Consider the following 23,325-nt stretch of genomic DNA (forward strand, 5'->3'; position numbering starts at 1 on the left):
TGAATTTGACATACCTCACAAAACTGGCCTTGTTTCAGGGTTACAACCAGAGAGTAACTGGCTGAAGATATTTCCTCTCTGATCGTAACCTGGTCACAAAGCCATCAACATTTTATACAATTTGTCAGGTTTGTTCTCAAGAGTTACTTGGCTTCAAATAAATCTGTCTGCCTGTTACATTATAGTGATGATGGTTAGATGGATGGGTGGTGTATATTCTTTGCCTGTGAGACTGAACTGAAATGTGTTGTAAAAATCTAACGCTGCAGATTAATGTGGGCCACAGTTTTGCAAAACATCATTCTATCCTCTAATTCATTGCTGAAGAATACATTTATACAAAAGCTAGAGTTGAATTTCAAGAAGGAGGGAATATCCATGATTATGTAGTTGATGCCAACTTGGCCTATGATCATGGCCTAAGGTTGAAAGCTCAACTATAAGAAGCGTATTACAAGAGAGGTGCCGAGATATTTTTGTAGTGTTGGTGGCGGAATAAAGAAGGGCTTACTAGTATCGCTCTGGCACACCTGACACACTGCAGCAGCAAACACTTTAACTCTTGGCTTGTCCCTTGCAGGTGGAAAATCAATCTGAATAGGTGTGGTATGCTTTGGTTGACATTTAGGGTTAAATTATGCAAACCCTATAAATCTGACAGATTTGCACCACCCACTGGTTCAGATTTAGGGATTTAAATAAGTCCACCCACATGAAACCCATGATTGCTGCACATTTAGAAATGTCTCATGGAAAAGATACCAGATCAACTACAGGCATAGGTGCCTCAAGCTGTGCTGCATTCCAATGAACACAGCTGAAAATGTTGGCTGTTGGGAGGTCGGTACAGTTATCATGTGGTAGTCAGGGTGCCTGCAAAGAATTCACCAGCTTTACCTTATCACCTAACCACAGCTGTATTCATGTGCTATGAGTTTCCCTCTATAACTTCTACCTCTTCTCTGAAAAATGGCACATTCTTTTTTTTCTAGAACTCACCTTGGACCACCAGCCGCCCCTGAGCAGTCCTGCGAACACGGGTCCCTGGTTTGTTAGCAGCACACACATAGACCCCTGAGTGCTGCACACCGACATCAGAGATCATCAGGTTGCCTGTGCCGAGTACCTGAATTCCCTCCACACCAATGGGACGGCCATCTACACCGGTAAATAAGAGATAGAAAGCCAGTGAGATAAAAACAGGACCAGGTATGCTCATGTGGACTATATGTGTTCACATTAGGTCGGGGTGAACAGTACTGCAGTGTGTAACTGTGTAACTGTTAAAAAACAAAAACACAAAAAGTTCACCCCAAGCAATAGCAAAACAAAACAAAAACCCTATTTAAACCTTTTGCATGCTTATAGCCACAAGTGGACAGTCTGTTGAATCATGTGAATGATGCAGCTTTCACAGTGAAGTGTGTATTTCTCAGAACTGTAATCTCTTGTGACAATGGCAACAGACACAAGGGTATGAAAAAGATGAAGGTCACTGAGTTGAATGTTTGCTGTGTGAAAGGCGTACATGCTGTAATTAGTTGTTTTCATCATCGGGCGCCTGTGGTGCTTATGACATTCTACAGAGTATTGTACATGTTAAAAAAAGAATCGAGTTTTCTCAGTGAATTTTTCATTGTCTATGTAGCTCCTTGAGCAGGAGCGTTTTCTTAATGGTGTTTTCTGACAAAGCCTTGGAGTACCATGCATCTTAAAGTTACATAGGAGATATAGCAGTGGTCACCAGTGTACCACAAACTCTTAACTGCAACTTCTAATCTCCTATCTCCTTACAAAATTCATAGCTGCCTCCTTTCTGCTCTTCCTGTAATTACATGATAAGCTCACACTTTCCTGTGCTCCTTATCTGTGGTCTCAACTCCAACAATGATTTCAGTCTGCCTCTGATATTAGCTAGGGGGCCAAGGGGGTATTTTAATCCCATCTATAACTATCTGCAGCCTTTATGCCTTTACAGTGCAGATTTGATGTATTAAAAGGCCAGGCAGGGAGCCAAGTAGATGGGCACCATGCTGAACGCATGCAGAGGCAGGAGCTCTGGCTAGAGACAGAAACCATATGGTCACTACTCAGTAGTTGGTTTTTAGATGTATTTTCAGATTTTTATGCAAATATATTAGGTCAAAGGAAGTTAAAGTTTGCACTGAAAATGTACTCAAAAATAATACAAGATGCAACAACATGAAACAAAAAAACGAATATATTAAAATAATATCAAGTGAACAGAAAATGAAATAAATAACAATAGACACAAACATGACTAGAATCATGCAATTAGGAATAAACATTAAGGGTAAAATGATGAGTTCTGAGCTGCCTGTTCTGTGCTCCTCTACTCAAAAAGCCAACAGACCTGTAAATACATTTTAGACCTTTTTAGCCAGATGGGTAAAAAGGCCAATATATGAAGATCTAAACTCTCGCAGCTTTCTGAGGGAAGTAAACAATTCACAAACCAGTCATGAAATCTATTTTCAATGAATCAGTTTAAATTTTACCTAATAGCCAATGTACTGAAGCCTCTTAAACTGTGACGAGAGCTTTACAGTCTTCAGCTGTTTTCACATATGAACTCTGGACAATGTTCTGGGAATCCAATCCGGACATTGTCTTGAGTTACTCTTTCACATGTATGCCGCACACAACAGGAGATTGTCTGTCTCAGACACAATCTCACTTGTGGTAATTGTTTAGTTCGGGCACGGGATAGTCTCTGGGTAGAGTGTGCAAGAAGCACAATTTGACACAAAAACTACACCATAGAAATCATAGTATTTGCTTGCACATCTAAGCAGCGCCAGTTGCATGATTAGAAACCATGTCATATAAATATGGGAAGGAAAGTAGCTTGATACAACACCAGGAATATTTACAGTTTTCCATACTTTCTGGTGGTATCCTGAGCAGATCAGCTGAAAAGGAACAACCACTCACTTGCTGTGAATTCTCCAGACAAATATCTGCAGTATTCAAACATGAGATCAATGGACATTAGACAGACTTTCTATTAGAGAGCTGGAAGGGTAATACCCATTTAACATCTGTTCCAATTGACTCAGACATTTGGGTTCTCACATATGGCTCGCCTGGGTGATGGCAATAGACAAGTTCAGGGTTTCAGTGCATGTCTGAAAATGGACTTTGCAAGTTGGAAGTTATGTCTAATGAGTTATGATGAATTGACATGAAATAAATCACTCCAACTGGATTACTAAGTGTTTTTGCTCTTCATCTGCCAATATGATGTGTTTCAGTGCTATTACAGCACATTTTTCTATTATCACCAACACATAGTTTAACACAAACACAGAGAAGCGATAGTACTGAGTTTTTGTTCTTCTCTAGCTGTTTCCCACTACATTTCTGTCTCTGCAATTCCCTCACCATCAGTTTCTTCCTGTCAGGCATTAATTAACTTAGTGTCAGAAAAAAAAGAGCACACGCTAGCAAGCTGTGACGCTGTTCAATGAATAGCAGCAAACAAACTCTGGCATTAAGAAGTGACTGATGTGAAACTATCAGATTCATTATGCAGTTTATACCAGCCTCCTTGCTGTAATCTAATACTTACAAATCCCATCGTGTTAGCATTTCATTCTAGCAATGTTGTGTAAGGCAATACTCTCGATCTGATTATGCCCCAACTGCCTGGGATGGGCTCCAATTTAGATTTGCCAATCTGATTGGATAATAGGCCAAGAAAACAGATACCAGAGTGAAAAATTGGTCACGACAGAATTTGAGTGATAGTCAAGAAAAAATGCACATGAGGGGAGGAGGAAACTAATTGTATCTGTCTCACACCTCGTAGCAATTACTCAGAGGCTCTTCGGAGCTTCATAGCAGGTTCAACTTCATGAAGAGATGAGGCATGTATTTATCAACAGAGTCAAATAAAATGTTTTGCCCTAAGGCCCAGTGTTTAATCCCACTGTGTCATATAGACACAATGCATGCTCTACTATATAAAATATATTCTTTGCACACATGTATTATCACTCAATTCAGGACAAACACAAGTCACAAGCGAACCACACAGAAATGCTAATTTCACATGCACAAATGCACACAGAGGCACAAGAGAAATTGAAACTATCTACAGTTTATACACCTTTTGGGACATTTGCTTTGATAAAATCAAGGGATTTTTCTCACCTAATCTGCTCCAAGACACAATGGGCCGAGGGTATCCAGTGGCAACACACTCCAAGATGGCGGTTTGATGAACAGTAAGGGTGAGGTTTTCTGGACCTACCAGGATCATAGGCTCTTTGTAAACAGAAGACTGGGAGCCTGTGAGGAAAAAAGACAGGGAAGTGTAAGATGGGAAGATGATGGATGGCATCCTTTAATTGGATTCCTCAGGAGTGCATTAGCTCGATATGCTGTATCTCCAAGATGCTGCATATCTAAAAGATATGCTGTATCTAAGATATGCCATTGTTCCTCTGCAATTGATTTTCCAAACCAATTGCAGAGAAACAATAGGTTTGAAAATGCTAGAAATATGCTGGGAAGATAATCAGAGGAGAATGCAGCATTTGTATTCCAGCAGCAGGGAAAAAATAAAAGACAAGCACACCTAGATTAAAAGCTAAGGTGAACTACAGTGAGGTTCTTTCCACGTGAGAAAAAAGAAAACGTAAAGTCTCCTTATGGATATACCAACCTGAAACAGTGAGGAGAGCTTCAGCACTGTATTTCACTCCTGCACTGTTATGAGCCACACAGCAAAACTTTCCACTGTCCTCCTCACGTACTCCTGTAATCTGCAGAACACCTGTGGGCAGAAGAGTGTACCTACGAGAGACACAAAAAAGGCGTAAGAAAGAAGGAAACAAATAGAAAGAGACCTGCTAAATGATCTATAAAGTTCTGCCTCTAATTAGCGTCAGGTTTTGTGGTTTGGTCCAACCTCTTATCCTTGGTGTCCACTGGATGGCTGTCTTTTTCCCAGCTAATAACAGGCTCTGGCAGACCATGAATCTGACACTGAAATCTGGCCACACCGGACTCCTCAGCATGCACGGACTCTGGTTGGACATGGAAGTCTGCCATGGCTGTAGAAGAAGAGGAGGACATCAGATGACAACATCTCAGCACAGGAACAAGTTGGACATCTTATAAGAAATGACTGTTCGATTTCATAAAAATAAGCATTTGATTTAATCAGCAACATAAAGACATATTCTCCTGACACATTTATGTAAGGCTAAGGTAAAAAGGTAGCAGATAGTGTATAGATGTAGGTAAAATAGGAGTTTCGAGATGTTCCACGTCCCACAACAGACCCTGTAGACTCCACACTCCCAAAGCCCAGCCACTCAGAGCCATTGAGACATTGTTTTTAAATTTCTTGTCGAGTTGTTAAAGACAGGACTACTATGTATTTTATTGTAATCTATATGAAATGAGGATTTATTAGATTAGATTAGTTCATCATCATGTGTGTAACTTACAACTGAGAGTATTTACAAATACAGCAAAGTACATTTTACTGTATTTGTATTTTTCATTCTTCTTGCTGCTCTACAAATAATTTTGTCTAAGAAATGATTTCTTATCACTAGTTGTAGTGTTACGTTTGTTATTTCACTCATCAGTTCCAGAAGGTGATCTCCATACATATGTAAAATACACAGCCAGTATATGGATTTCCTGCCATATGTTATCATTTAACATGTAGGTCAGGCACGTTTTTTAAGAAATCATTCTAAAACCGATAAAGACAACACAGACACATACACACACATCTATAGCAAAACCAGTATCAATATCCCCACAGAGAGCCTCATTCAGCTGCTCTTCACATATCTACTCTGTGCAGAACAAAGGCAGCATCGAAGGCGGAGCCAGTGACAAACTCAATTAGAAAGAGGCCCTCTTCTTCCACAGTTCTCCCATCTTCTTTAACACAAGTGTACTCATTTAAATGTCCATCATAATTAACTTGGATGAAGGAGGACTTATCTGAACACTGTTAGCATAACAAGAGGGACTGATCCCTTATTACTTCATAACCTCCTGGTCCTCCCAACCTGTAGTCTGCATTTATTCATTACCTACATGACGAGCAAACAGTAAGCAGCACTACCCGGAAAGCGCATTTATGCTTTATTATATATATAATTTATGCCTACAACATGCCTGGCTGTTGTCTGTTTGTCCTTTCACTAATGAATTTTGTTCCCCCTGAGTCTAAAATTCAGTTTGTGTGTATTACTGCTCCCATGTTACACTGTTTATGTTTTGCATTTGTTTACTGACTTATCTACTGTTTTTGCTTTGAGGGTCATACAAGCTTTATACAGAGACGCTGTATAATTTAAATGTCTATATTCGATTTGAACTTAACCACATGCATTTTATTGTTTGAATGCACAAGGGACTGAGGAAGAGATACAAAGAGCAAGAGAGATATATTCTCATATAGAGTCATACTTTATGCTGCAATTATTCCATTTCAGAGCTTAATGAGAAGTGTGGTATTCTCCAACACGAGTTGACCTTATGAATGGATGTATGGAGCTCTGATGAAAATTTAAATATGCTAATTTAGTATTCTTCCAGTGGTGATGGACAGTTCACTCCTCCCAAGCATTGAGTATTCTGTCAGAAGAGATGGCACATCTATGGTTTCCATTGTTTTGTATCAAGAAAAAAAGCCAAACTAACAAACAAAAACACACACACACACACACACACACACACACACACACACACACACACACACGTACCCGCACAACTAGAAGAAAAAAAAAAGCCAGCCTGCTGACAGATTCCTCAAGCTCGTATTTTTTGGTGTCTCTATAATACAAGGCCACACTTAAACAGCTGCACATTTCACTTGGGTAATTCAGGCTGAGTGCCTATCTCAAGGGCCCTACTGCAATTTTTCCTTCTAGCCATAAAATGTTTAAGGCAGCTTCACTATAGCGTAAATATAGTGTATAGTGAGAACGGCTTTCAAGTCACACAGAAGATCGGTAATATTTTATTATCAAACCACTTTTACTGGAGATATGTATACAGCTCAAGCTCTAGAGAATTCATTTTAATTTACAAAACGTATAAAGCACTGAAAACCATATATCATATGTTTGTTGTCATTCCACTGACTATCATCATTGACTTATTTTCATCCGTCTTTAGTGTGAATCTTTTCTGGTTCCTTTTCTTTCTGTCTGAATTGAGAGAAACTGTAACAAGGCAAAACAATTTCCCTCTGGGATTAATAAGGTTTTTTTCAATTTTTAATCTAAAAAAATGTCAGAAGTATCAAATTATTGTCTTTTTAAAATGAAAGAACACTGACCCATATGAACACCTTTATGGGTTCCTCACTTATTTTCTAGACAGAGTCTTGACAAAAGCAATCAGCAATACTTTCTGTCTTGGCCTGCGGTAACACACAGCTCAGGGCAGACACAAGCCAAGTGTAGCATTGAATTAAAGCCCTGAAGCCTCTGTCACTGCCGATGCAGAAAGGCTAGGTGAAGTGACACAGCCAGGAATCCTTCAGAGCACAATGCAAATCCAACAAGAAGCTTAGAGTGACTAATGTGATCAAAGAAACTGGCTGTCTTGGAATACAGTCCCAAATTAAGATACATGCATGCATAGACACCACTGTCTGCATTGTCCATGCTTAGTGGGAGCACTGGGGACACTGGGGAGAAAAAACAAAACTGCACTTGAATGATGAAGAACAAAGGAGGAACAGTGCTTATAAGAGCTTTCTTGTGCATCTCTGCCAAGTAGCCATGGTGTCCGCTGCTGATCTGGCTGTTGTGTGTGTCCACCTACACAATCCCCCTAACGGGCCCCACCCTTGGCCATCATGCATAAAACATGAATTCTCTAAGAGGCCCACACCCCTGTGACTATGGACACATTTGTAGAATCAGATACAAGTCGAAAAAAATCACACTAACATGCACAGAACCACACATACTGAAGCAGACAAACTTGAAAACTGTAATTTGTCATGTGCATTGCACATATACTTATTGTTAGAGAGATTGCAGAGTCAAACTTGAGTCACACAGCAGAGCTGAAACAAATGCATATAAATAAATGCAATAGGCTGCTTCAACAGAAACACATAACTATATCAATCCCCTTCAATGATGTAGGAAAAGACAGAGCCTGAGGCAACGGGGTGCCCTCACTCATCCCAACACTCCCCCAACAGACCTGTTCTTCTTTTGTTTTTCACTCTTTCTTTGCTAAGCGTTGACAGACACTCACACATTATTAAAGACTGTCCACTACCAGCATGACGCTGCTGCTTAAATGGAGCAGGTCTAATTACTGCAACAAGGGAGAGAATGGCCGGGATGCATACTAAAAAGAAATCCATACACAACTGCACAGGGAGGAGAGTGCTCCTTGAACATATGTTGACGGTTCCTTGGTGACAACCACAAAAGAAAAATGAGTGAGGGAGTAATACGAGGGAAGGTCACAGACAGGAAATGTGAAGCGTGGTGATTTAGACGTGTAGCTAAGCTGTAAATCAGGTCTTGTCAAAACTCTGGTCACCTAATAATAGCCAACAAGTGAGTGGCACTGCCCTGCTGTTTCACAATTTACAGTCAAATAGATCCAAAGGAGTCAGAACCTGGAAGAAACTGACATCAAAGTCAGACTGAAAGGTTCAAATTTCATGCACATATCCTGGAATCTAACAGGACTCACAAAGGATGAAATACTGTATGAACGTTGGTGCTGATATACTATTACTGATTATTGGCTTTGAGGGACAGTGACAAGCTAAAAAGGCCAGTCGATACCGATGTATTTGCCCATCCTTCAGTTCCACACTACTGGTTATGTAGACGTGAAATTGAATCTAGTGGATTTTTTTCATGCGAGCAACTAAGATTTACCTAATGATATAATGAAGAAACGTTGATCATTTGAATGACCCCTTGCTGAAATATTGTTTGCCTAATGGCCCCAAAGCAATGATCCGCTTCCTTACTGCTTCTTTACTGCTGTTAAACATACACACACATAAATACAGAGAAAAGAGAATTAAAACAGGCGATTAAAAGCCCAAACCGTGCTGTTTTCAGTAACAACTCCTGCTGCATAGATCAAATCAGTCAATGCGAGTCATGTTCACATTTTTTATTGACCTGGGTTCGCTGTTTTTTTTTCCTGTGCTGGGGGTGACTCATCGACAGAGGTAATGATGCCAGCAGAGGGAGCGAAATCCTACAGCACCATTTAAACCTGCAGCTATGGTGTGAAGCTTTACTGAACATCCATGTTATAATGTCATTGCCCTAGCCTCCAGCCCCATGAGTCCTCAAGCCTGTGACATCATTAAGCACATGTTGTTCAAGCAGTGTACCTACCCCCACCCCCACATCGATAAACCAGTAAAAAAAAGATGAGCCCCATAAATAATGGAAATGGTGCCCAGTGCTTTTCCAGTGTGGAGAAGCCGCACTTCAACAGCCTTTAAATTGGCATCGCTGAAATGGCAGGCCCTGTGTGGGGACTCTAGAGATGTCATTTTAATGCAGATGTGATGCTTTATTGGCTCCCTGCTTCACAAGGATCCCCTCCTCCACTACCATACATCCATCCTTTAACACACCTGTGACCAATCTGCTAGTTCATGGTGCCTGATGCTTATCACATATGAAAGGAAGGGTTGAGTGTGTGTGCTATACTCTGTGTTGCCATATGCGACACTCTGTTGTCTGACACATACTTGAGCTCCTTACTTAATGCTTTAGCACATCAACACCTTCCTGCGTCACTACATGCACAAGCATAAACTTTAGTTGAGCAGCACAAATGCAACTCGGGCTCAAATGACAGATGTACAGTACATACAGAGAGTAGGCCTCAAGAACTGGGCCTGTTGATCAGTAATATTAAAAGTGCTGCTGCAAGTAGGTGAAATATGATTTAGTATGTAGGATGACTGCATTTCATTTTATCATATCTAATACATGTATTTTTGTTTCATCTGGCATATAATGACTTTTGTTTCTTCACCAACAGACACTTGAATGGACCTTGAATGTTTGGAGAAAATTATAATTCATTCAATAGCGGTTGACATATTTTGGTCTTGGCACCAGTAGCAGACCAACATTTCCATCTCTAGTGTGTCACTAGTAGTCCGAAAACCTGCCTGCACGATATACTACACAGTTTGAAAAATATCAATATTGTGTAGTGTGACTTGGTTCTAATGAAGAGAAGAGTACGACAGCCCAGCATAAGTCACAGTCATGTATTGCAGTTTAGACAAAGCTAACTAAGTACCTTGGTATTTTAACAACAAAATCCTCTATTTGATTCCTAACACTCACAGCTGAACGCGACAAAATGTCTTGTCTGATTGAATTTCCCCCTCAGATTACAAAACTGTTTTTACTGTAATTTAATCGCCTTTTCTGCTTGTGCTACAAGCGTATTTGCATTGGGCTTTCCAGTGGTGTAATTGTTCTTAGTCAGCTGTGTTGATCAATACTGTGGAGCTTGTGTACACTAAGTTAAACATAGTAAGATTGATGGTTGTTATTAAGTGGCCCTGTAGGAGGTGATGGGAGCAACAATGCTACAGTAGTTATCTCTCACAAAAACATTTATCCTTTGTTTAACCAAAGAAATCAAAGACATGCTGTGTGACCAGAACATGACAAGAAAAACATAACTGATGTATACTGTAATGAAACCCATCAAAACAGTTCTGTATCAAGCACTGTACTGCAATCAGCAGAGACAAAAAATCTAAGTGTTTTTAACTGTTATGATTGTTTCTTATGCAATTTTCTTTTTACTGGACCCAAGGAAGAATAGCTTATTTAGGTGGAAGCTAGTGTGGTACCCAATGAAACCAATAAACCAAACAAAGCAATAGAGTGCCTTTTTAAGGAAGGTAAAGAGGGGCGGTGATGATGATAACAATATGGTCAAACATTCCAGAGCAAGTGAGTACTGAGTTAATAAAACATATAAGTTGTTGACATTCTGTTATTAATCATGTAATCATAATCAATTAATCACCGTTACAATCAGTCTTACTAAAAAGAGATAAAAAAAAGCACTGGTTCTAGATCCAAATATCTGATTTTCTTAGTTCTTTGAAATAGTCAATGCAGGCTGACAACAAAACCTCTGTGGGATTTTTAACTCTGACAAAACAAACAATCTGATTATGTCAACTTGGCCTTTGGGAAATTGTGAAGGGCATTTTGCCACTGTTTTCTGAAAGAAACAATTAATGTACAGATTAATTGACAGTGACAGTAGAAGTCCTATAAGGGAAGGACATTATAGGTTAGAGCTTTGTCCGTATGCAGTCATAGCAAACATTATACTCCCTGACTTATTTTCAATAAGACCAGTGCAAATGCAAAGGTTTTTATCATTTGCTCTGCATCAGCTCTTAGCAGCAAAGTAATTAAGGTAAGAAGATAAAAGCTTTTTGTTGCACAGTGTGACGGGAAAGATGTCGCTCACTGTCTTGTTGTCTATTCCCCGCTGCTCCCTACCTCTCCACCCCAGAGACAAAACCTGAATCTCTGCTTTTGCCCTGTGCTCTGCATTTGCCACATCCCCTTCGCCACTTCGAGCCCCCTCCACCAATCACCACACCCCATCATTCCTCTGGCCACTACTCCTCCCTCTCCGGCACCCCCTGCTCTGCCCCAGTAGCCCCAAATCTCTGCTCTAAGCCTCCTACACTCCAGCATGCAGGTCCTAATTAAAGAGAGGCCGATTAAAGCACAACAGATGCTGAAAATTAAGGGATTATTTAAATGATTCCCAGGCATGGCTTGGGAAGATTAGAGAAAAGTGAAAAAGAAAAGAGAGAGTGATAAAGCTGGAGGAGGACAACAGAGACAGGAGCATAAAAATAAGACAAACCAGTGCCACAGAAAGAGGCATCTAACTACCAGTGTTTCTCCTTTTTGGTTTAAACTGGTTGCTTTCATTTTTTCATAAAGGAAACTTGTTTAATACCCGTTGTTATTGTGGATGCATGAAAAAGTATCATAGAAGGGATTTGATGTGTGGGAACATAAACAGGTAATTTAAATATTTGAATGTAAAACTATAAGCTTCAAACATTCTCTCGTGATACTTAAAAAGGTGGTTCAAATAGATTTACTCTTTTGGTTTTCCACACTGTCCATAACATATTCCAGTTTGCACTATAAAAACAGATGTCTAGGCTACATGCTTTTTTTAGGCTCACTCCAGTCTTGCCACCATCTTGCATCTCAAGGGGTTCATCCTGTACATACTGTGCATCCTCTAACACCCACAGGAACCTCTATACTGATAAAAACACAGTGCTTAGGTCTAAATGAGGTTTTTCCATCCTGACCACCTACAAGGTTGACACAAAGGAGAGACCTAACTGGTGAAAGACAATAAAGGTGTGAGCCATTTTGAGAGTCTGTATTTTTTATATTCATATGTTGACTAACTATAACCAACGTGTAATGTATTACACATACAGACAAAAATACTGCTGAGAAATCCATATACAGCCTATAGGTTTATATTTCTGTTTCCTGGTTGCACACTGGGGAAACGATTCTGCTTCTGCTACGATAAAAAAAAGAAAAACAGAGAGATAAATTAAGATTTAAGGATTTAAACTTGAGTACAGACGTTCTCCCTTTACTGGATCTTGGATTCCGCTACTCAAAAAGAATCTGATCTCCTCTTAACTTGCCCCCCTTCCTTTGTTTGTAACTCTGCCAAATTGTCACCTTATTAGGAAAACTGCAAGTGGGATAGCCCCTATCCACTTGTCATTCTAACCACTTTCGCGTCAGTCACACAGTTTCTTTGCATAGAATTTCTTTCTACAGTAAAAGAATCAATAATTATAGGGGACTCCTGTTAATATTCTAAGCTTCTAAACCTCTGTATTCTGTATTGACATATTCAAATTTTCAAAATAAAGTCATGAAATGGTATGCTAAAATACACCCAGAGAGTAGAACAGATGCTAACCTTCAGTAAGTCAGGATTTAGCTTCATTCTTTAACTTGTGAGGTAGTTGAGAGTAAATCTTTGAAGTCAATGACTTTCTTTTTTTTTCAGTATTTTAGAGAGAAATTATCTTTCCTTAATGGTTTCTGCAGAAATTCATGTGCTCTTTCGACATTGAGTCTGTACAATGGTTAGGACAAGCAGCATCACCATGACAAGTAAAGGGAAAGAGAAGTAATTTACAGCTCCTCTTTGTGAAATTTTTCATCATTATGTTTTTTTTCTAAACCCTCATCTCATCATTTCCAACAATTGACTGCACTGAGGAAAAAAGATATTGACACACTACTTTCCCAGAGGCCACATATCTAATTAATACTGCCAATACCTCAGCAAGCAACTGCCTGCTTTAGAATTCAAATGAGATGCTTCTCCCATCATCCTAAAAGTAAGAGCTCAAAACTACTGTGGATGAATTATGTGCCGTCTTTTATTCAGCTCTTTTACTGTACACAACTGTCTTCAGCTGCTTTATAGTTGTCCTGTCTTATCATTTCTTGGTGTTGGGTTTGAAATATTTTAAAACGCTTTGAGACATCTGGGCTAAAATAACATTTATATTCAAATGGAAATGCCATTAAATTCGTCTTTGGCTTGTCTCCGCCTCTTGTTTTGTGATGTCAGAAATAAGTGAGGCTTGCAGACAGCAGCAGTGCTGAATAACAACCTGGACAGACATTTGGCATCACAATTCTCCTCAGTCAAACACTCATTACTTCCCCCTCATTAGATGACAACTGTTGGGTTGGGGGGCCACTTTGAGGAGGCCACAGTGAAATTCCCCTGAAAAGTCTTTTCATTACCCCTTACTTTCTTGATCATACACTACTGGTGGAAAGAAGCTGAGTCCACAGAAATTTCTAAGATTAATATACCTCAATGTGCATTCTTTACTGAGAGAGTAGCATGCCGTGTTAACGATGCATCTGACAGTGACTTTAAGGGGGGGTTTGTGTGAACCATGGGTAGATGGATGACCCCACATCTGGCACTCCCACGGGACATCTGAAAGATGCAGGGCGGGACTGGTCCATGCGCTCCACTGCGTCTCACAGTGCCCTGTACACTGGGCTCTGCAAATGGCCAAAACGGCTGTGTAAATCTCACGCTTTCACCACTCCATCACATACACAAGAGAAGCCCCTGGTGGTTGTGAGAGGGAGGTCCACTATGCCTCAGCTGCGTGGTTCCCATTGGACATTTATCTGTGTCTCAGCTCAGTATCCCTGCTGATTTCCACATCCTCTGCCTCCAAAAATGCAATCCCGTTAAAAATTCACTTAAACAAATCCATCGACAGAGGGACAGCTGCGGGTCTGAAATTTCAAGATGTCAATTTAATGCAAATCTGCAATCCAGGCCTGGCCAATATGGTCCAATTTATTTTCCTAATAATCGACAGTATACATCAAATTCTCTCAGTTTTCAGTAAGAATTGTGCCAGCTTCAGACAACGCTAGTGATCACAACCCTCACCCATAAATATTCTGTGTTTTTGCATATTCCGTGATGAGATTTGACCCACGAATGTCTCCTTACCCATAATAAAGCTGAAACTGTATGTGTAACACCTCAGGCATAACATAAATATATTTACTGTAACTACTCAAGCTTACAAGGACACAAAACTTGAAAACTATGCAGATATAGCAGTGGCGTGCAAGAAGAAGAGCCTGAAATTGGCACATTCAACATTTTATCAGTTTATTGAATTCCTGTTTAAAGTGACAAATAATGAAAAAAGACCAACGCTAATGAATAAAATGTTATGAGATAACATTTTCTGTATTGTATCAGTGCTGACTATTATCTAGCTAACTCATGATTGCACAAAACCTGAATTAACCATAGTAATTAGATTTTCCTTCCAGCCTTGGTCAAGCCTTTTCAAACTAAGCTGCAAAGCAAAAGCCTGAGCTACATATGGAGCTAATGTCCATATGCGCAGTATACACATGTATGTCCTCAAATCTTTGTGTTTGCTGCATATGTAGTGTCAGTGGATGTAGATGACAATCTCTCAATAAATGGCACACTTGTCTGCTTATCCATATTATGCAGGCCTACCTTCATTTTATATTGTTGCCTTTTCTCTTTACTTTCTTACTCACATAATCTTTACTGACAACAACGAGGTAATAATTGTGTATAAAATGAAAACCATTCTATTAATTTTACTAAGAACTGCCTTTAACAAAGGACTAATAAGCAGAGGTAATGTTCCCACCACCTGGCACATTTACCACACCAAAGATAAGAGTTCATCTGTAAATGGAAGATGGGAATGTGTGGTAATAGACTTAAAAGAATCCACATGTTCCAAACATATGCAACATACTGTAGAGGAGAAAGACTGTGGTCATAAAGCAGCATGGTGCACTCAGGTTATCCATTAAAACCTCTAAGTTGGAGTGTTTGTGTGAGCAGGGTGCTGATGGAGTCAGGGTCATTCATTTCTGAGAAATTATCCATGTTACTTGGATACAAGCCCTGGGACATGCTGTCACTTTTATACCCAGCTCTGAACACGAGGACAAGCTTATTTACGCATGATGGCTTATATACGGCAAAAGGTGAACAGACATGCATGCACTTACTGACATGCACAAAAATTTGTTTCTCTCTTACTCACGCCTGTGCGCACAGAAACAGACACATGTACAATCACTCATTCCCCTCCCTGCTCTGTCAGCTCAACTGACAGCAGTAATGAGTTTCCTCTCTGCGTAAGGCAACTAGCACCCACTCAAGGGGATTTTTCAGGCTGAATTGTGGTCATTAATCACAATCCTGGGCAACACAGTGCCATCACATGTGGCAAACAAAGGTGCATTCGTGAGGGCAACGGGTCTACAATACAGCGAAGAAAGAGCTAGTGATTATGAAAAAAGACAGACAGAGTGGATTAATGAGACCATAGAAGACCGTAAAATTAAAAACAGTGCTTCATAATCAAAATGTTTGATTAGGTGAATCATCCCCATCTAAATGATGGCACGTCTGTGACAAATGGAGGGTATAGACAGGGAGTAGCAAAAGCATAGATGCTCTATTCTGTAAATAAGTGGTCAATTACCAGGTGGAGAGATGTAGTAACATCAATCACAACCAGTAAGATAGGTTGGAGATACAGTGGCAAGAAAAAGTATGTGAAATTTTTGGAATTTAATGGTTTTATGGTTGTTCTCAATAAAGACATGAAAAGATCAAAATTGTTTTGTGTTATTATTTTAGGCACATTCTATTTGTTAATACTCTTGACTTAGATGAAGATCAGATCATGTTTTATTACAAATTAATGCAGAAAACCATGAAATTCCAAAAGGCTCATAGACTTTTTTGTGCCACTGTACAGTATTTCTGCCATCCATTGCACATTTTTAGCAGCAACACAGAAACACATGCATACATACACAGAGAAAAACATGTTCTATGTAATGAAGACTTAATGGTTACATATGGAGAAAAGCGAGAGACGAATAAATACAGAATAATTCTAGATGCACAACAGTAACAGCAGCCTTTTACGAACGTGGAGGATACAAATAAGCATAACTGACATTGCTTCCTTTTGTGATTAGCGATTGGTTCTGGTAGCGGGTTTAGTTTCCTCTCCTTATGCACAGGCATCAACAAAGGAAAACAGAGATGATGTCTACAAATTCATGAGCACTCAGCAATAATGTTGTGAACAACCATAGCCGACCAACTTAAGTGTTCTGAAGTCCACACCTGCGAAACTGAATATTTGCTTGAGGCAGCCAAGATGTTAAAGTAAAAAAGTAAGTAAGGATGAGTGCTCAGCCTCAGTCAACTGCAATGACCCATCAGATTCTGTGACCTGTACTAGTGCAGTGATGTGTTTACCTTCAGGTAACAACTAGAACACTGCACAGTAAAAGATCAACCATTTATTTTATGGATATTCATGGAATTATAATGCACCATGTGTTGAATATTATTTCCCTTGTTGCTTTTACTTGTGCAGCTGCAACACAATCCAACAGTGAGGGGCAAAATGAGTGAAGACTCAGAGTAGTGATAAAATATGTGGTGGAAGCTCCACAACTCTTAACACAGCAGAATGTCCATGTTATAGAATGGATAAGCAACTACTCTGATTTCTATCATTGTTGGCGTCAGGCATATGTGATAATTGGTCCCTTAATTACAATTACAAATTGTTTAGTGTAAAATTGTTTTAGTGAGTAAACATAAACAAATTAAGAATATTCAACAAGAGATTTTCATGGATTTGAATTTATTGAGCAGACTGAAAACTGGATTTGGATTTGATAAAATGCAATCAACCCCCTTCCCAATCTGTGAAACAACACTTATTGAGACAGCTGGAAGCTCAAAGTCTGCCTCCTTTTCTTTTCACTCCATTCAGGCTGCCAGCTGACTGTGGTCACCCACCAGGGACATTACTGCCCCTTGCTGATCTGTGGAACCCTGCCCACCCCCCATCTCCAAACTGGCTAATCTAGATGAACGCATGCTAATATGCAGCCACTAAACCCCAGCTCCTTTTGTCTGCACGTGTGACTGCTCCAAATACAGGCCCTGTCATAACCACTTCATAACCACTTAGTGTTACAAGACAGTGGGTGAGAATTGCAAGCCCTTTGTCTCTGTCTCGACTTACAGTGTGTGTGCAAACAAAGACTATGCAGATACTTTGTTATTATGGCATGTCTGTTCTATCAGATAATGAAATGCCAGCATTTAAGTAAACAAAGAGCAGCTCTGGATTCACGTCCACAGAGAGATGGAATAAAAATTCTCACTATCAAGGCTTGTAAACAATGGAATAAAATATAAGCATAGTTTTTTATAGCAACCCTTTAGTATAAATCAGTATAAAACTCCTGTCAATTAACTGGCTAATTGTTGTTTCAATTAGCTCAAAAATCTACTTTTCTATTTGGTGATGGTTTACAAAGCCGCCACTAATTTCTTGCAATTATCGTTTAGAAAATGTCAGAAAGTCACATATTCAAATTGCTTTATTTAATTTGCATTCAGTCCAAAACACAAAGAAGACTTTCACTGTAAGTGTAAGTCAAAGAGGAGCAGCCATTCTTCATATTGGAGCCAGGAAATGTTTGACATTGTTGCTTGAAAAATGGCTCAAACAAATAAATTGATTATCAAACCAAAATCCCTCTCTTTAACTATCAATTTCCAATAAATGTTCTCTAACACAAGACTAACACAAGGGAATTCTGACTGTCACACTTTCATCTTGTCTATTCCCTGCAGTAGATGGGAGGCACACCACTATAAGCTGTCAGACATAAACACATATCACTTGCTCTTCCAACCTGCCACCAGCCAGCTAAACCTCTAAAAATAACTCACATATAATGCCTATGCTGGCAAATGGAGAGGGTTATTACACTGCTGGCTTATGACATAAAACCACTTCTATAAAGACAAAAGAGCTGAGATACATTCATAAATATGATTAAAGACTGCAGTTGGATGGTGAGAGTCTTTCTATTATGACATAATAGAACATCTCAAGCCTGAGCAGAAGCTGAAAATCTCTTATGATGGGTCTTAAAATTGCAACTTGACGTGGGAAGGAAATTAAATGTGTAAATAAGAAGGCTTCAGTAACATGTCTGTGTGTTGAGGGAATGCATTCTGCACATTAGATGCTGTTTTTTTAACAAGCACTCGGTCCAGGTGTATGTACACTCACTGACCATGAGACTGTGCCTGACTGTGCACGTTCCTGTCAATACATTTATTCGATGTTAAGAGTAGGTAATGTTCACCTTACAATGATGAATTATGAGCAAGGGGTCAGGGGAGCAGTTTTCTGGCATGTTCTAATGGCAGAGGCGTGCTTCTTCAAGCCAAGTGAGCCCACCGCTGTTACTTTGCATCCTGCTGTCTGTCGAAGGCTGCCCTTGAAACAAAGCTGAAACAAAGCTGGTGGGGTCAGGAAGTCACGGCACAGCAGAGGAATGGAATGTTCCTTCCTGGCTCAAGGTCCAGTCTCCAGAGCCAGAGGGGCCCAGAGATCATTTGAGACCACTGACACATGCTACAACTACGTATTGTGCTGCGTACCTCTCTCCACTTTCATCCAGCCCTGCCTCCTTTACTGATTAAACCTGGTTTTGCTGCTTGCTCTGCCACCTAATTGCATAAATTTATACTTTCAAATCACCTACTCCTACACGTCTACAACTAAGGATTTTGTTCCAGATCAAATTGTTATGTTATTTTACATATTGTTACATATTACATTATTCTAGACATATTGTTTTCAGTCTACAACATTTTCGAAAACTGTAAAACAGACGAAGGCGACATCATAATATGTTTAGTTTTGTCTGACCAAAACATTCACTGTCATTGTGACAAAGAAAAGCACCAAACACCAAAATACTGACTTTAAATAAAAAAAAAACTAAAACACTTATAATAGCAGATTCAGCTTCTGGTAATCTACTAATTATGTCAGCTCTATTATAAATATTGCTGAAGATTTTATCCTCAGTTAATTGGTCGTCCATTAATCCTGAGTTCACAGACAATTTGGTTTAAGGTTTTCTTGATAATATGTGGCTGTTGAACAATCGCTATTTTTTTTTAAATTGTGGAGCACAGATTTTTGTCATATAAGCATAATAATAAATAGTAAATTCAGCATATATTTTGCACATCAGTAAATTCACATTGTGTTTACAACAGTAGAGACAATTCGAACAGGTTGTCAGGAAGATATTGGCCATCCCAGAAATCTTTCATCTTATGCCAGCAGCAACCTCTTTTAATTGGTTCCCTTGGAATTCATTTTATCACCGGTGACTGACTCCACACACACTGGAGCCTGACGGGCTTTTAACCCTAAACACTCCAAGTGCTCATTTCCTATTACAACACACACAGACACACACACACACACAAAGCTAAACCCACTGAATCATTTCCTTCCACACTCTCACAGTTTCATTATCCCCTGTAAACAAATACCAATTACATTCCATCAAAAAATAATTGAATTGTATTGTGTTATACTGACAGGTGTTTCTATTTGTCCATTCTACTTACATCAAAGGCCAAGCCAAACAACAAAAATACCTTTCTTTATATCGCACTACACTTCACCAGCAGCACAAAGTACAGCCTTCATGACGTACATATACACTGTCCATCAATACCTGTCTAAACAAAACCTGAACATTATCATAGCCGTGCACAGAGGATTAATTGCAAATCTGCTATATTTGACTGCATTACAGCTTTTTAGAACTGACTTATATCCACACCTATGAATTGTTAAGCCTTACTGAAATAACAGAAGAGCTATGACAGAGAGTGGAGGCTGCTTTTGTTCTTCCAGGCTGCTTGTTTTCAGAGGGCAGTGTTAGAGCTCTAATGCTGTGGCAAGTTTGGGCCACCTTAATTCAGTGCCAAAGCCAAGGTCACTGCCATTGCCCGCAGGCCATCAGACAGGGGGATGGGTCGCCACTAGGGAATGAGCAGGAGGCTGTGCGTTGTAGGAGGGGATACATAATGGGAGGAGGATAAAAAAGCAGGGGAGGGGTATTCTGCCCTAGTGCACACAAAAAGGTCACCATTTCCCAGATAAACCCCCCCCTCTTCGTCGTCCAGCCCCTCATGACCTCTGACCCCTCTATTTCTGAGTCAATACTGAAACAGAGAGAGAAGAAGCGGTAGGGAGGGTGGTAGGGGAAACACCCACCCAGAGTCAGTGGTGACAAAAGGGGGCCTCAGCCACAGCTAGCTGAGTTGGTCAGGAGAACAAACAGATCCACCAGAGGCTGCACATCTCCACAGCCTTTGCCTGTTCCCAGCCACTCCACTGCCCTGCGGTTCACAACTAACAATAGGTGCACCTTCGCTTCAAGAGGTACCCCAATACACACAACAAACACACAAGCCAGAGAGAGGAGAGATGGCTGAGGCCCAAAAGGAAAGCTGCTGCCTGCCCATCACAGACTGGCCTTTGTCTCCAACTCTTCTGCTTATTGGCCACCACAGAAAGATTCCTGATCCCTGTTTAAACAAAATGGAAAACTGGACTGAGGGGCCCCGTGTGTGTGAATCTGTCAACAACCTATGATGGCATGACAATGTTACAACACTATTATGTTTACTATGCTCTCCTGTCTGTTTAGTCTTTATTGCACATTTTCTCACATGAAAATCAAAATGTCTGCCAAAGGAGAACACAGGAAGAGGGAGTTTTGGTGTTTTTATTGGAGGATGGTGCAGACCCTGTAAAGACTTTTAACTGCGCAATCTGGCCATAAAGGCTCTGTTAAGTGTAGTGAAGCGCGGTGACGGGGCAGTAGTGAGAGCTAGCCAAGCCCTTAGTGAAGCCTTGAATCATAGGAACACCAACATACACCCTCAATTCAAACCCACATATTGCTCTGTTACCATCTTTAGGTGGACCATCAATGGACAAAACGACCACAATTCAAGCACACCCTTACAAGGGACCAGGTCTTAAGATGAAAAGAAGACACGTGCTGGCATTAAAACTCAGGATTGATTTCTAAAACATGCCTGGTAGAGACAAAACCCCTGGAAAGGAGATAATACTGGATTTGTCTAAATCAAAACAGGTCAAGGCAAGATTGCTGTGTATAGATTATAAAACCAGACTCCAGCATTTAAGACTGGTCCGCTGGGTCACACCTTTGCTCCAACCTCTGCTCGCTTTCCTTTCACCTTTCACCTCTATTACTGAGGAATTCCTCTTGTGAGCCTTACAAGCCGGCAGAAGGAATTTTAGGCCCCCTTTTTATTTGTTTGTTTGAGAATAGATAGGGTGGTCCAGAGATATTCAGAGACCAACACAAACTTAATGAACAGAGTACCAGGTTGCTAAACACAGAGGCACAGATGCAGTCAGATGTAAATGCATCTGATCACATAACCAAATATATAACCAAATACAAACATACTACACTGACTTCAAAAAAGAGTGCAATCAATCAGTCAACACTGAACTTGAATTTGAACTGTGATGCTTACATAGAGAAGAGTGAAAGGGAAAAATATAATATGAATTCCTATCCACCTAATGTTTACCAGCTCCAGATGGATAAGATATTGTTTGACAGTCCATAACTCGTTTTTGTAAACAAAGCTTTGTGTGTCCATTAAACAAAAGCATTGCTGTTTCTGATTTTAATAAATTAGTTAGACAACTATTGTGTTTTTCAAACTTGTGCGTCACATATGATCACAACAATGTCAGCTGACGGCATGTTACTTTGGGCAGTAGACTTTTAGCGTAGGTTCCATGCAGACTGGGCATCTTCTCTCTTTTACTGTTTAATGAGACAGTGGTGCTAACAAACACAGTTTTGGTCAACTTACACGACCTGTTTTACCAAGTTCTAACATTACACACACAAAAGAAAGAAACAATAAGACACAGCCCTGTTTCACCACCCTACAGTGTCCATTCCCCTGTTTAGTGGCTTTATTTGCTGAGTGATGTTGTTCACACAGGCAGATATTTTAGAGCATAAGGGAGCCTTTTCTGCTCCATACAACATCCCTAATGCCTCATATTAGGAAACAGCTTTCTTCTAGCAGAAGATTGTTACAGTTCTCCATGCATGTCGCTTCTCTGTACATGCCCCAACTCCTGTCAACGTGGCTCAAGATCCAAGCACAACAACGAGCACAGTGCCCTTGAGATTGTTGTATTAGCTGTTCATTCTTGGCATATACCAGCAGAGGGATTGCAATGCCTATTTTGTTGCCAACCATGCAGCTTTATCAATACTACAGCAAATATTGCATATAATAGTAATTTTTACATCTATTAAATAATGTATTAGCTATTAATTAACAAATGCCTTAAAATGTCTTAGTTGGAAATCCAGTTTTACCCTCAGTATCCTCCCACTATAACTTACCACAATATACAGAGATACAATAAACAAGACAATAAGACTATGGCAGCGTGCAACCCCTCTGTGATTTTCCACTGCCTCAAGGTCAATGATGTGTCATCTTCAGAAATAATAGAGACTCACTCTGCCCCTTCCCCACAGGAGAGTTGGACAAGCTCAAGCATTTGTCAATGCAAATAGGCAGAGATGTCATTAGGGGCATTCAGTATTGCTGTTTATTCAGCTTCCTGACAAAAAAACAACCCACAGAGGACAAACCACATCTTTATAGATATGGGAAGAAGACAGTTTTTTAACCTTATACCTAGAAAATATGGAAAATGACCCACTTTGAACCAATTCTGAA

General features: G+C 39.9%; 1 protein-coding gene across 1 annotated transcript in view; it reads right to left on the minus strand.

Annotated features, from left to right (window-relative positions):
* The window catches only part of igdcc3 (immunoglobulin superfamily, DCC subclass, member 3), a 48,902-nt gene that overhangs the window by 14,186 nt on the left and 11,391 nt on the right, over positions 1 to 23,325 (minus strand). The window contains exons 3-6 of the mRNA XM_026378748.1: positions 4,937 to 5,081; positions 4,691 to 4,821; positions 4,177 to 4,314; positions 1,000 to 1,158 (exon numbers count right to left, since the gene is read on the minus strand). Coding sequence (XP_026234533.1) covers positions 1,000 to 1,158; positions 4,177 to 4,314; positions 4,691 to 4,821; positions 4,937 to 5,081 — 573 coding nt within the window. The remainder of the gene's footprint in view (positions 1 to 999; positions 1,159 to 4,176; positions 4,315 to 4,690; positions 4,822 to 4,936; positions 5,082 to 23,325) is intronic.

The sequence above is a fragment of the Anabas testudineus genome, chromosome 3 (assembly GCF_900324465.2).
Source record: "Anabas testudineus chromosome 3, fAnaTes1.2, whole genome shotgun sequence".
In the NCBI taxonomy this organism is placed as follows: Eukaryota; Metazoa; Chordata; class Actinopteri; order Anabantiformes; family Anabantidae; genus Anabas; species Anabas testudineus.